The following is a 15046-nucleotide window of genomic DNA, read 5'->3' as shown; positions in this document are numbered from 1 at the left end:
AGATGGATTTTGACAAACTATAGCTTTTTGGATAGCGGATGAATAGGCCAACAAGCTGACAAATCGGCAAGGCTTCAGACTTGAGACTTTTTGAGTGAGCCCCAGACGTAGGTACATGATGCCCCCAAATTCGTTTTTGTGCAGTAAGTCCCATAGCAAGGGCTGACAACGCTAGCCGACATGGCTCTCATGTGTCGCGGTCTAAAGGTACCTTAACATGGATGGATTTTGACAAACTTTAGCTTGTTGGATAGCGCATGAATAGGCCAACAAGCTGACAAATCGGCAAGGCTTCAGATTTGAAACTTTTGTAGTGAGCTCCAGACGTAGGTACATGATGCCCCAGATTCGTTTTTGTGCAGTAAGTCCCATAGCAAGGGCTGTCAGCGCCAGCCGACATGGCTCTCATGTGTCGCGGTCTATAGGTACCTTCACATGAATGGATTTTGACAAACTATAGCTTGTTGGATAGCGGATGAATAGGCAAACAAGCTGAGAAATCGGCAAGGCTTCAGACTTGAAACTGTTTGAGTGAGCCCCAGACGTATGTACATGATGCCCCCAGATTCGTTTTTGTGCAGTAAGTCCTATGGCAAGGGCTGTCAACGCAAGCCGACGTGGCTCTCATGTGTCGCGGTCTAAAGGTACCTTAACATAAATGGATTTTGACAAACTTAGCTTGTTGGATAGCGGATGAATAGGCCAACAAGCTGACAAATCGGCAAGGCTTCAGATTTGAAACTTTTGTAGTGAGCTCCAGACGTAGGTACATGATGCCCCCAGATTCGTTTTTGTGCAGTAAGTCCCATAGCAAGGGCTGTCAGCGCCAGCCGACATGGCTCTCATGTGTCGCGGTCTATAGGTACCTTCACATGAATGGATTTTGACAAACTATAGCTTGTTGGATAGCGGATGAATAGGCAAACAAGCTGACAAATCGGCAAGGCTTCAGACTTGAAACTGTTTGAGTGAGCCCCAGACGTATGTACATGATGCCCCCAGATTCGTTTTTGTGCAGTAAGTCCTATGGCAAGGGCTGTCAACGCAAGCCGACGTGGCTCTCATGTGTCGCGGTCTAAAGGTACCTTAACATAAATGGATTTTGACAAACTATAGCTTGTTGGATAGCGGATGAATAGGCCAACAAGCTGAAAAATCGGCAAGGCTTCAGATTTGAAACTTTTGTAGTGAGCTCCAGACGTAGGTACATGATGCCCCCAGATTCGTTTTTGTGCAGTAAGTCCCATAGCAAGGGCTGTCAGCGCCAGCCGACATGGCTCTCATGTGTCGCCGTCTAAAGGTACCTTAACATCGATGGATTTTGACAAACTATAGCTTGTTGGATAGCGGATGAATGGGCCAACAAGCTGACAAATCGGCAAGGCTTCAGACTTGACACTTTTGGAGTGAGCCCCAGACGTATGTACATCGTTCCCAAGCCTGCATGTAGCCATTTTACAAGTTGCATCCATCCATTTTCTCAGGCAAATAGGACCAATTTTTCAACCGTAATTTTATCAAGCCTGCGTTCAGATGGAGGCCCAATAATCAGGGAGTTGGTGTTTGGCTATTTTTACACAATTTCGCCGTTTTTAAAGCCAAACGGTCTGCGTTTTGAAAAGAAATTTTCCGACATCTGACTGATGAGTGTGTCGGACTTATATGGTTGCAGGCCAGTAAATAAACTTCCCTAGACCACTATGGCAAATGCTCCCACTTTGGATTTTTGGGAAAAATACTCACAATTCTCCACGGTGTTCGAGACACACATCAAATTAAAGCTTATTTCGTCATCTTATTTTCTATTCATTTTTTTTTTTTTTGGGGGGGGGGGGGTCAACTGATGACTTTCAGGAGAAATTTCCATCCGAAGATGATCACCCCTGAAAATTGTCCTGAAGCCCATCGTCATTTTGAAAAACAATGCCTACACGTTATGGTAAAATAGAGCGCTTTAAAGGGCCCAGTTTCATTAAAATTGAACGGAACTACAAACTCACAGTAGCTGTGCACGGCTCCCACCCATATTTTTTTAAAACCCTCAAGTTCATGGCCCACAGAATGCTCAAATACTGAAGATTTTGAGGGCATGCAAATCGTGATTTGGCCGCGTAGGCAATTTCGGACCGATTTACTGGTCTGCAACCTTACTCTATACGCGTACCATGCGCCTACAGCATGTGCACGGCCGGCGCGCGCTACACATCCCCAGGATCCGCACGTATATAGTCTTTATGTTTACAACTGTCTGGCAAACATTTCTTGATCGCTGATTGCTTCCCTAGGAAAGCCTAGGGAGAAAATATAGAAAAAATTAAACCGCTGAAATGAAATGGCAAAGATGTTAGGGTGAGTAGGCGCGCTGGTCTTATTGTTGTGCCACTAGAGGGAGCACTATGTGCACCATCCACTATCGATCACTAGCCTCTTTGGCCGAGACTACATTTGGACTGATGAAAGGCTTTGACAAATATTTACTGCAAATCCACTCTGACATTACCACAAAATCCTGATTTCATATGAATTTATTATCACTTCAATTTGGCAGATATAGAGAAGAATTGGATTTAAAGTAGATTGCATTTATTTCCATCAACTGTTTCCAACAATGTCTTCCATCATCTGCTCTAAATCATCATCGTCTTTTAATTTCGCATCCGATGTGATTCCGATTCCCGAATCCCTATCATGCAGTTGGATTTCTGACTGAGCAGTGGTCCTCTCGTCGGCTGATGATTGACGGACTCGCTGGTTTCTGAGTCTGCGTCTCTCCCGACTGGAACCAGCGGAGGAGGCCTTTGCGCTGCTTGAGTCGCTGCGATCTGATATCGCCGAGTCCAGACTGTTTGCCGATTGCTGTCTCAATCTCCCACTGCTGGCACTACTAACATTCCTAATCTCACGGTTTGAATAACTGCCATTTGATGGTTTATCTGTCGGTCTCTGCTCCTGTGATGTTTCACGTCTCCCCGACGAGGAGCTCCGATGACCCTCTCTCCTAGATGATGAAGAGGTTCTCTGCCTTCTCACAGAAGACTGGTGACATCCGTCTTCGTCGCTAGCAGTCTCTTTTGAGGAATCACCAACAGGGAGTTCTGATCTCTTCTCTGCACTTCGAGAGCGGAACGCTGCGCTTTGATTCTTCTGTGACCCACTTGGAGGACGGGGGTGTGCCTTCAGTTGTGCCCGCAGGGTCTGTATCGTTTGTTCCCGTTCTCGGACTGCCTCCTCTAGTTCCGATATCCTTTGCTCTTGGGCACTCAGCTGACTAGAAATCTCCAAGATGACTTTGGTTCGACCGTCTTCCCAATCCCCGTCATCTTCCGTGGGCGTGTCTTCAGTGATGCGATCAATGGGCGTGGCGGGAACGGCACCACACTGACGACTCCGCGCACTGGAAACTTGATGAGCTCTGTCCAACCGCTCTAAAAATGAAATCATGAATTTGGAAAAGAACTTTAGCAAAGCTAGGCACTGCTCACAAATTTAGTTACCAGAGCTGCTTTTGAGTAGTTGGCCTTTTTAGATGCTTTTTCTGAGGGCTTATAACTTGAGTGGGACTCGAACCCACAACCTTCTGTGCAGTTGTCTAACTACTTGTCCATGGTGCTTGATGGGAAATTGGATTTTTAGTCGAGTCTAAATGTGACTCGTTCCTTCTCTTATTATCAATCTCATTCCTCGTGACTGACTTGTGATGGACTCAACCACAAAGCCGCTCACCCGTGAGTTTTGCGTTCTCCTCTTGCAGCGACGTGAGTTGGTCCTTCAGGCTGTAGACCTTGAGGCCCGCCTCCTGTTTCGCCTCGGCCAATTTCGTCTGCGCGGCCCGCAGCCTCTTCTTGAGTTTGATGCGCTGAAATTAGAAAACAACAAACAGAACAAAAAGTCTGCTTGATACTCACGAATCTAAACGATGTGAACGCGAATACTAGTGTACATATGTGCGGTACCTCGCCGCGCTGCGCTGCGCCACCTCGAGCTCTATACTGTGCTAAGCTTCTCCAACCTTTGTTCGTGCAGCGATTGCTAGTGTATTGCGCACGCATACTATCACTCCGTAAAACACAAACAAAACCACATGATGACTCGGTTTAATGTGATCCTATATTTATTAATACCGAAAGGTGTTTTGATGTAAATTTCAACAGCTAGGTCACTTAATTTTTCACAGATTTTTTTCACCAATTAGGAAGCAAGTTTGGGTAGCCTGGAACGATGGTCACTGGAATTTGTACGCAGGGCTAGTACTATTTCAAAGCCATGAATCTCTATAACAAATGTGCTACGTAGAAGCACGACAGAACTCACCATTTTCGCCAAGTCTTCCTCCAAACTTTTGATCTGCTGTTCCTGCTTTTCAACAATCTGAAGAAAGAGAACGCCACAAAACTCAAAATAAACCAAATTTAGGAGAATCAGTGTCCTAAAATGTAAAAAAATAACGCAAAACAGAGTTCTCACTTGATCTTTCTCCAGTAACATTTGAGAAAATTCTCTCTCCGCGTCAGGTGACGTCTGGTCCTTAGATTCCTCCAGTTGTTGCTCGAGTTCTGATACTCGATCTAGAAGCTCAAAGTTGGTGCCCTCAACTTCTGCCATCTACACCCCAAAAAGGTCACATTAAGTGAAAAAGAATTGTGTTTACTGTAACACCCAAGAAATTATGCAGGTCGCGTAGGTAGGAAAATAAAGTAATTTTTAACTGTTTTAAGGCTTGATCCTGAGACTGATCTGTGTCGTTTTGTTAAGTCAGGGTGCTTCAAAAGTTCAACCAGGGTACAAGCGCCTGTTATAGGAACATGCATTGTTCTTACTGGAACAGCCCAGGAACGGCTGGTGATCTCACGTGCTTGATTACTCAGGAATGGCCTGAACACACAGTGTTCCTAAAAAGGAATGTTTCATACGGAACAGGATCGTTCTGACTTCTGAGATGTTCTCTGACCCTCACCCAATGATAACAAGTTTAGCATCATGGTATCCTGTCCAGGATGTATCCTACCTGTTGCTCAAGTGTAACAGCCCTAGCATGGGCTTCTTCAGCTTTCACATCCGCATGACGGAACAGCTCCTTGAATTCTTCCAATTGCTGTTCCAAGAGCTCTACCTACACATCAACAACAGATTTTAAGAACAGCAATTGAAACAACAACAATAAATGAATACAAACAGTTACACATATTCATCGTTATAAAAACGTCTTGGACATCAATCTTTTTCTTGGCAAGGCTTAGTTATGTAAATTACACATCTGGTATGGAATGCGTGCATTTCTATGAAAGAGTTTTAGGATAGCATTTGCGCGCATTAGCTAACTGCGGTTTTAAACAGCTGCAGCCAGATGTGTCAATACATAGGTCAGGATAAGTTACCCAGAATGCCAGGTCCTTTTCCTTCACAAGATTCTGTGCAGCTCATCAGACCTCCCCAGCGCCCTGTTTTTAGAGCGGGGGTACAAGCGAATCTTTTGTGTTACCACAATGACTTACCTTGGTTTTACTTGTATTCAGGTTTTCAACAATGCATCCATCTGAGCTAGATCTTGTCCACCTTTGATAAGAATGAATTTTAGAAAGGAAAATCACAACAAACAATGGAAATGAAAAATGTTTGTTTTTGTTTACATTTTGATGACAGATCTTGGTTGCTACTTAGACAGGACGCCCTAGTATTATCGCAGTTGAAGCCCTCAACCGATGCATGACATGTACAAATTAACTACGCAGTGGCTATTGTTACGGCAGCCGTAACGCGCTTCCCATTTTCTATCATTACGGTAGACTGCAACTTTTATAAAAATATGAGAAGAAAATATAACATTAGAAGGAAAAAAAAAAGTGAATTTGAACGTTATGAAATTCGGACTTTATTTCCCTTTAAAAAAAAATCCTCCAAAGCCTCAGGTTAGAAAAGGAAAAAAATTCGAGTGCAAAACTGAGATGCGAACCCGCAACCTCACGGTGCAAAATCCTACCCTCTATCGACTGAGCTGTCGCACTGCTCGCTAAAACGTGGGGAAACAAATAATTATATACCTGCGTGTGTATCAAAAAAGTATCGTAGAGGGCGCTAAACAACAGCTGCTGTAACTATAGCCACTTCGAATTAACTAAGTTGGCCACACATTTGCCTACAAATCTCTCTAGTTAAAGACTATTACTTAGTTTATCAACACATTCCTAGTCCTACATTTCCTTGTCTCTCTGACTCTCTCAGTCTGAGTGAGAACAAGATCTGAAGATAAGCAAAAAAGTATGGTATTTTTCTGTTCCAATCTTGAAGGTAGGCCTAGCGTCAGGTTGCAATATTTTTTTCCGTTGTCTCAACAACGGTCGAGTTGTCTGACCCCCCCCCCCCCCCCCCCCAAGCCCCGACCGCGCTAGGCGAGCGTGGCGCAGCGCGTAGCCTACCCGAGTTTCGCCGGGGACGGCGCCCTTTCTTCGTCCGCTGCTCCCGCTTCCCCATTCGACTTCCTCGGTGATCCGTGAGCACTCTGACTGATCGTTAATTTCTTCACATTCGTGCTGGCTCCATGGCCCATTATTGTTATCAGAAAGTTTCACGTGTTTCCCATACATTTAGTTTTCCTGAAGATTTTGCATTTACTTCAATGAAACGGTCAAAAATGAAATTTTAATGAACTTCAACAAGCCACTCGTCCAAAACTGTCAAAATGGCAGCGCCCATTTCGTTTCTCTGACAACATGGCTCGTTCCAAACTGATAAAAACAATAACTTTCAAAAATATAAATATGTTTATTTGGCTATGGATTTTACGACCTCAATCTGAATAAAAACATATTCATATTTCTTTTATTCTAAATTTTGGAATATAGTTATTTCTAAAATGATGGAAAACATGTTATATTTTTATATCCATAACTTAATTATTTTGTGACCTTTGAACTCTACGCCTGTCATTTTCAGCTGTTGTTTTGGTTTTGCGAATGCGAGTGAAATAATTGTGTAAACTAGTATTGTCCTTCATTTTGCATTTTTGGTCTTCCGCATGAAGAAACTACGGGGCGAAATGGAGCGAGATGGGAATTTTCAAGGTGGAAATTCACCAAATTTCTCGAGTTGCTGGATTCTGACTGAGAGCCAGGAGTTCATCCGGAGAACTTTTTCATTTTTGCCGGCGAAAACATTAGGGATTTGCTCTGGGTATTAATCATTGATTGATTGATTTAGTTCACATAAAACAGTGAAATTTTTGCACAAAAAAGGCATAGGGCCTAGGCACAGTACTGTCACTAGTACTAGCCCCATAAAAATTGTTAGTCCGAGTAACTTGGACCAAACTTATCGCCTTTTTAACATTCGGACATGGTCTGGCGATAGTATCGCCAGACCACCTCCAAATGTTAAAAAAGGCGATAAGTTAATTGGGTCCAAGTTACTCGGACTAAAAAATTGTCTGGACTAACTCCGTAAATTCGGCCACACTTGGCATGCTTGGAACATGTACATGATGGGGTGATGTACCCGATCCGTACTCCTAGAACTATGAGGAGTACGTGGAGCCTCATAATTCTAGGAGTACCCTAGCCCCACTAGTGTGGCCGCGGTATGCTGCGCTGAACCTGAATAGAGATGACTGCACGTGGCCCCAGACGATAAATGCATGGTACAGGAAACAGCCGTCGCATTTGCAACTCGCGCCCTCGCTCGACAAGCAATTTGCATAAACGCGACGTCACAGCTTGAGGTCATCTCTTGTCACATTCAAAATGGCTGCCATCACCAGACGTTTCACGAGTGCATATGGGCTCCAGAAAGATTCAAGAATATCTCGGAAAATTGAACATCATTACACCTTAGCATCCCAGAAGTGATAGATGGGACATCATAGAATACAACCATATGTAAGAAACTGCCTGAAAATTGTATGAAAACGTCCTCAGTAGTGCGCGTTACCACGGTGTGTGGCCAGAGGTTCAGCGCAGCATACCGCGGCCACACCAGTGGGGCTAGGAGTACCCGATCCGAATAGGAGAACTTTGTTTGTACTTGTAGAACTTTGTCAAATTTTGATTTTCACATTTTTTATTTAGGCTTTATTTGTCATGTTTGTAGTTGATTTACGCTTTAGAAGCATATTACTCGCCCTCTTTATACTCGATAGAAAATTACTTTTAGGAAAGAATGTTGCAACCTGACTGGTCCCATAAATGTGGCCAGTTTACTAGTCTTATCATCATTTTTGCAATAACTGACCTTCATTGAGATGATAGGTTATATGAAGAAAAACGTTGTGTCAGGTTGCAACATTTTTTCCAACCCCTACATCTAGCCGTGAAGGAACCATTTACGTTAGTCGACTGTTCAGGACGACTTATATAAGTCCGAGTAACTTGGACCCAACTTATTGCCTTTTTAACATTCGACATGGTCTGGCCACAGCTTTGCCAGACCATGTCGAAATGTTAAAAAGGCAGTAAGTTGGGTCCAACTTAGCTCTACAGAGTGGAGTGCTAGGTACCCTCCGTACAAGCTTGTATGGCGGGTACCAAAGTTCCACTCCGGGTGAGTTAGGTCCAAATCGAGCACAGCGCAATTGACTGCTTGTGCCCAACTTTGTTTACAAATACAATGGACAAAGTAGCATCTGGATAAAGTTTTTCAGTTTTTACAAAACTTACAAACTGTGTGAACTTTTTCTTTGATACAAAAATATGTGTTTTCCTTTTCTTTAGAGTGTGCAAAGCATGGTACGCAGAGGTGAAGCGAGTTTTGCATCACAGAGAGGAGATAGGTTGGGCAACGTTTGGTAGAATCGAGGCTGAGGAAGTCAGTCATGGGAATGAGGATCAACTCGGGCCATTTGGAGCTCATCTGAATGCTTGCCTTAAGGTACATGTACAGCCAACCAGAAGCCAGAGTTGTATTGTCTTGATTCAATGGCTCGGCTCGAGTCTGACTCAAGTCACAATTTTGGTGAATCGACTTGAGTCCCTAAGGGCAAATGTCTCGACTCGAGTCCCTGCGAGTAAATGACTCAACCCGACTCGAGTTCCTCATCCTGAGAATGACTCGACTCAAGGAAGGCTTACAAGACTCGAGTCTCAAAAATAAAACTTTGTGAAAAATATTTGCAATGACTTACGCCAGTGTCGGTTTTGTTCATGACACGTTAGAATGTTCGCTAATAATGTATACATATAACATACATTAGTTGAATGGCGATCACCTGGCACCCCGTTTTCATTTCATTGAGAGTCAAATGTGGTGCCACCACATGTAGTAGCCGGAGTGTAAAATTCAAAACGCCAAAATTGATTTTCTCTCTTGTGTTTATTTATTGTATATACTGTTCAAATATTTGTGACTCAAATTTGCTCGAGCTAAATACTTGACTCAACTCGACTCTACTCGACTACACACTGTAACTCGACTCGACTCAAACTTCTTGCCCTAATGACTCGACTCGACTCGAGTCACAAAAACAGTGACTCATTACAACTCCGACAGAGACCTGACACCTTGAGTGCTGAAAAACATGCAAAACAAAAGTAGGCCAATATTGCTCACTCTTTCGCTGACAAAATTCTCCAAAACTGTCATAAGGCAAAGACAAGGTCCTCAGTATTTCACCAGCCAAACTCTAGGTCTCAATTCAATTTTGTAAGTCTCGAGAGACTTTTCTTTAACATGTTGCACCTGAGAGTGAAGCCAAGCGATTTGAATTTGAGGTCTAAAACTAGTTGCATGTCCAACTTTTTTGAAAATAAAATTGACCCCTCATCAGTAGTCTGGTGGTATGACTACAAAAATGTGTAGAAATAGAAACTATGGGCTCCGTAATGCGACAAAAGAGGGCGCGTTTTTACCTCTTTTGAGAGCTCCGTTGATGGGACACACAGCGTGTGCATACTGTACTGTACTGGTTCGCGCGTGCAGTACGTACAACTTCCTGAATGTGCAAAAGTTATAGTCGCACCACCGTCGCATCGCGTGAGCGTCAGGCATCGTCGGCGCGCGAATACTTTCAAAATCAACTTGCGATGGTCTCCGAGACCAAACCAGCCTCCAATAACTTTGCATACATTAGAAATACGCAGTGGATGGATTGGGAACCAGTCTAGGTAACCCCAACTCTCCTTTTCTGGCCGTTGATGGGGTACTTGTGCACGGAGTCCATAGGTACCAGATGTTTCTGTTGACACAGTTGATTGATGCAGTACTGTATTAAAGGGTTGTTGGACTGGTTATTTCATGTGCTAGTCTATTTTCTTGTATTGCATGTTTTCTTTATCTTACATTTTCTGACTCTCATACAATATTGAGTCTCACATTTTTTACCATGACTACCATGAACCCCAGTTCACGGTACCTAATTTGGTGTACATATCGTATAGTGGCGTCAGTATCATTACCTTTGTCCTATTGTGGTTGTCCGTTTCTGATGCAGACCCTTGGAAGCCTACCCCGCCATGCCATCGTGTTCTCAGAATGTCTGTCGTTGGACGAATTCCAGGAGGGAACCGATTTTGGGCGCGAGGAAGCCAATTCCAGTGGCACCAGAAAAACGCTACAGAAATCGCTGGAAGCTGTCCGCTCCAAATTGCCAGTGGAAAGTTCCGTCGTGTTCGTGCATTCTGACGGCACAATGGGTGAGGAGGGAGTACATGTAATTAATAGGGGTGGGGTATACATGGGTATCCATACCGAAATTGGCCGGTACTGGTTCCCATTTATCCCCCTGGCGTTTAAGCCGTATGGAGATATTGTGATCGTGTATTCCTTCTGTGTGTCCGTGTGTGTGTATGGTAAGGCTAACTGAAAGTACTGTCATCAATGTGGCTGTTGCTCATGGGATCTGCTAAAGTGATTAGACTCAGACAACAGGTCATGACAGGCCAGGCCCTGGTCCTACATGTAGGTAGCCCTTGAGTTAGGCCATAAGTCAAGTTGTTTCTCTAGTGTCGTGAAGGTTATTGTTTTGTACGTGATCAGTCAGCAATCTCAACCAAACTTGGTGTGGTTTAGTGTTCATGGTATCTGGTGAAGTCATTATAGACTCAGGCAACCTGTCATGACCTCCAGGGTTACTCTACTGGCCTGGGTCCTAGGTCTGATTTATGCATAGAGCTATATTAAATTACTAGAGCGCTAACTCCTCACTCTGCGCGCGGAGACGCTTTCGAGCCATCCTGCATGGGCGCAGACATTTTGAATTTATGTGCATGTTTGTAGAACATAATGAAATTACATGGATTGAAATTTGAAAGTGTACTCTACATGCAACGCGCAAGTAGAACATGCGCAAACAACTAAAGCGCGTCATTACGGTTAAAAAAAAAACGTTACGGCAAAAGCATCTGCAGCGAATACGCGCATGCATTGCGCTGTTTGCGTAGAGCAAAATGACATGCTCAATTGCTGATCGTGCGTTTCGGTTTTGGGCGTATTGGCTTTGATAACGCACCGGTTTGGAATACAAATGCAGATATGCAAATAGCCGTACAAAAGCCGTACAAAATTTCTAGGTCTCCATATGTTTGTGCACAAACATCGATGCGCCCAGCAGGCATTACTTTGTACACGAAGTTAGCACTCTAGTAATTAAATATAGCTCTATGCTCCTACCGTACCCCCCGCGGCTCTATGGATTTATGTCACTGTGTTTCTGTAGTGTTATTGTTTTGTAAGTAAAAGCATGGAGCAACAAACCCAGGCCTCTTTAGAGCTACACAGTTATAGTGAGGCACACACAAGTGACGCAACACTGCCCGACTAACACGGCTGCCCACCCATTTCTAAGCTAGTCCCTGTTGCTAGTCATGACACATTCTATTTTGGTTAGGTACACTGAAAGTCTTCTTTGTACCTACCGGTATCTCACTGACTCATGGACTGACGTACTGCCACTTGTCAGCTGGCAGTGCTGTCAAATGGGATTACCCAATAATGCCAATGAATGGGTTCAACCAGGCCCATTTCGTACACAAACGCATTAAAGTTATAGTCCATCATTTGTAATTAGTGCATTTTGTTCGTTTGAAGCAACAAAAGTGTTCAAAATCTAATGAAGGATACTGAACAACTTATTACTTGATGAAGTTTCAGCTCAGCTTCAGCTTTATATTCTGAGAAAAACAGCATTCTAGGATCTCAATTTCAAATCAAAAGTTGCTAAATCATGTTTTGAATTGTTTTGAATTACAGCTTTACGCGATGTCGCGCACTGATCCGACGAATTATAGCAACCGCGCGCGCCTGTGCGTCGTTCCAATGCTTGTGCGCGCTGCGCCGATTAACAAAACGAACAACTAATTTAAATTTTCCTACGGTTGGAAATGCCTTCTTTCGTTGATTTCTTCAAAATGAGAGCTTGCCAGAAAGGATAATTTCACAGGGAGTTTAGTCCCCATACTATCTTTCAACCAGTATGTTTTTCAACACTAATTACGCCAGTTACTTTTTTGGATAGCTGCAAATGATGGACTTGGGCTTTAAAGAACTTCCTTCTGAATCAATTGAATCAGAAACTTTGGTGATTGTTTTCAGGATGCAAGCCTGATCTGAGCCCTGCGGGGGAAACCGAGGGTAGCTGGGGAACGGCCTGTGTCCTGCTGCCCAACATGGATGGAGTGACGGTGGAATGCCAGCGACACTATCGCAACAAATTAACCAGGTCAGAGATGGAGGCCTACGTTGCGAGGCATGGCATGCCAGCAGACACCAAATGCGTTCTGGTCTTCAGTAGCGGGGGCCCCCAGAGAGGGGGCCGCTTCCTTGAACTCTTGCAGCATGGCTTCCAGGAGGAGTTTGGCACGATGCCTGTCATCGCTGGTGGGATCGCACGAAACGTCGGCATGGTTGATCAGACTCGTACTAACGAAACGTAAGTATTAACCAGTTCGCGCCGGAGGCCGTGATAACACACACTGGCTGTGTTTGTGCACAGGTATGGCTATGACGGGTTATAGACATCAAGATTGCTTCAAATTGCCTCTGGGTGATGTCCAAACACGCTAATACCTTGTGCCTTTTGTACACACTAACACAGTCTGTGTTGTCTGTGGAGGCGGACCGTGTGCAGACCGTTGTGTTCGCTCGTATACCCCCCGCCCTGAAAACAGGACGCTGGGAAAGGCTGATGAATTCACGCTCTGATTGGATAGATTTCGCGTGACCTGTGACGTGCGAGTCATCACGGCCATGATCCTGCAAGGTTTCAATTTCAAACGGCCGTTAAGACTGATTCATTACCCTTTTATTCCAGTTCATAAATGCTTTTGTTATCATTAAAAAGCGATATAATGTATGATATTTGCGATTCCCGTTCTCTTGCTCAGGCTCCGTTTCGGTCAATGATTGCATTATGCGACGCTCAAAATGTGTCCACATAGTCCGCTATGAAAAAGAAATCACATCCGGTATGAAATGTGTGCATTTCTGTGGGAAGTTTTTGGATAGCATTTGCGCCCATTGTCTAACTGCAGTCTTGAACAGCTGCAGTCAGATGCTTTATACATAGGTCATAGGTCATTTCCTTCACAAGATTCTGTGAAGCTCCTCAGAGTATCCCAGGGTCCTGTTTGCAGGGCAGGGCGGACTATAAGCTGGCTCTCTTGGACCAGGAATAGAAAGCAAAAACAACGTCAAACATGTAGACTTGGACGTGTCTCTATTAGAACATGTTTCTGGAGAGACATACTTTGCAGATTCCAGATGGATCATATAGCTGACCATGGTTAGTATCATCATGGGTATTGCTGGATTAAATAATGTCAAATTGCACTCTTTGCAGGGGAACAAACTCCAAGAAACTGCCCAGTTGTCTGACAGTGACGTTCTCTGGACCCAACGTTAGGGCAGCATCTGTGGTTCTTGATAACAGTGTCACCGCCCGGGACAAAGCTCGCTCAAAATTCCAGGAACTCAAGAAGTTGGGATTGCCAGGGAAACACAGCCTGGCTTTCTTGTTCAGCTGCGTTGGGCGAGGGCGCCATTTCTACCAGGCCGAGGATGTGGAAAGCGGAGCCTTTCATGAGGTCTTCCCCGACACGCCCCTTGTGGGGTTCTTTGGGGGCGGGGAGTACGGCTGCGATAACTTCACCCTGGGCAGATCGGTGCAGGAGAGTGCAGACCGAGACTCGGCAGACCTCAGGCACAGGAATGCGCTAAAGAAACTGCAGAATTTGGAGAAGTCGTTCACTTGTGTAGTATGCTTGCTGTCATTTGGCTGAATAGTGAGGCATTAGTGAGTGATCTCTTTAATTTGCACTTGAAATTAGGAAAATAACTGGTCCACTGACTTGTTGACATTTGAACTTTCAACTCTCCAGACTTGAGACACTGTTGCTATCGAGATCTGTGCGGAAGTGCCCCCTCGCTTGGCTACAAAAAGGGAGTAAGGAAGGACCAGCAGTCCATTTCACGAAACAGTGCGTAACTTATGCAATGCGTAGGACGTACACAATGGCACAGCTGCGCAATAAACTTAACAAAACGATTCACAAAACTTGGCAGAGCTGCGCAACTTTTTAAACCTAAACATCTTGGACGAGGATAATAACAGTATTTACAACGGCTGTTTGTGTATGATTTTGTTTTTTCATGAAACAGCTGTTGAATCACCTCCGCCCACCATTTTGAAAATACTGTTGCCCGACTTTTTTTGGAATCGTGCGGCAATCTAAAAACTGTGTCACAAGTTCAATGGCAATACTTTTACTTAAACGTCCCTGTAGTGAATTCTAAGAAACATTTTATGCAACTAAATTTCCACTCTTAAATATATGAATATTATTTGAGATCCCTTTTTGGTTAATTTTATGTGAAAGTGCACTTCTTTAACATTGTCCATGCTTTTTCAGACAACTGAGGGCGCTGTTGCTGTGATGTCATATCAGGAAGACACTTTTCAGTTTTGAACCCAAAACTTTGTTCATGGAAACATTTGTGAGAAAAGTTTGCTCATTGGTTAATACTGCCATGTACAGACACATCAACAAATCACCAAAGAAAAGATAAAATATGACAGCGATTAAATATCCCAAATTCTGGCAACATTTGGTGCTGACGTAGCTGTGAC

The 15046-nt window shown here is 44.0% G+C and overlaps 2 protein-coding genes across 3 annotated transcripts; one reads left to right on the top strand and one right to left on the bottom strand.

Annotated features, from left to right (window-relative positions):
• Positions 1-2491: 2491 nt before the first annotated feature.
• On the bottom strand, positions 2492-6717 carry LOC119739927 (periplakin-like). The gene is made up of 7 exons (XM_038215071.1): positions 6414-6717; positions 5493-5553; positions 5006-5110; positions 4465-4602; positions 4312-4368; positions 3724-3856; positions 2492-3425 (listed from the first exon to the last, which is right to left on the bottom strand). Exons 1-7 carry the CDS (start codon positions 6542-6544, stop codon positions 2593-2595), a joined length of 1458 nt encoding a protein of 485 aa, XP_038070999.1. The 5' UTR covers positions 6545-6717; the 3' UTR covers positions 2492-2592.
• On the top strand, positions 6443-14844 carry LOC119739936 (F-box only protein 22-like). Of its 2 annotated transcripts, XM_038215090.1 has the most exons (6): positions 6443-6487; positions 7019-7167; positions 8700-8856; positions 10415-10616; positions 12514-12850; positions 13760-14844. In XM_038215090.1, exons 2-6 carry the CDS (start codon positions 7034-7036, stop codon positions 14196-14198), a joined length of 1269 nt encoding a protein of 422 aa, XP_038071018.1. In that variant the 5' UTR covers positions 6443-6487; positions 7019-7033; the 3' UTR covers positions 14199-14844. The 2 variants fall into 2 exon arrangements, with proteins under 2 accessions (XP_038071018.1, XP_038071009.1); XM_038215081.1 differs by lacking the exon at positions 6443-6487 and having other exon boundaries at positions 6888-7167.
• Positions 14845-15046: the final 202 nt, after the last annotated feature.

The sequence above is a fragment of the Patiria miniata genome, unplaced genomic scaffold (genome assembly GCF_015706575.1).
Source record: "Patiria miniata isolate m_02_andy unplaced genomic scaffold, ASM1570657v1 HiC_scaffold_10, whole genome shotgun sequence".
Lineage (NCBI taxonomy): Eukaryota > Metazoa > Echinodermata > Asteroidea > Valvatida > Asterinidae > Patiria > Patiria miniata.
Note: the sequence above shows the minus strand (reverse complement) of the source record. Positions and strands in the feature narration are given on the sequence as shown.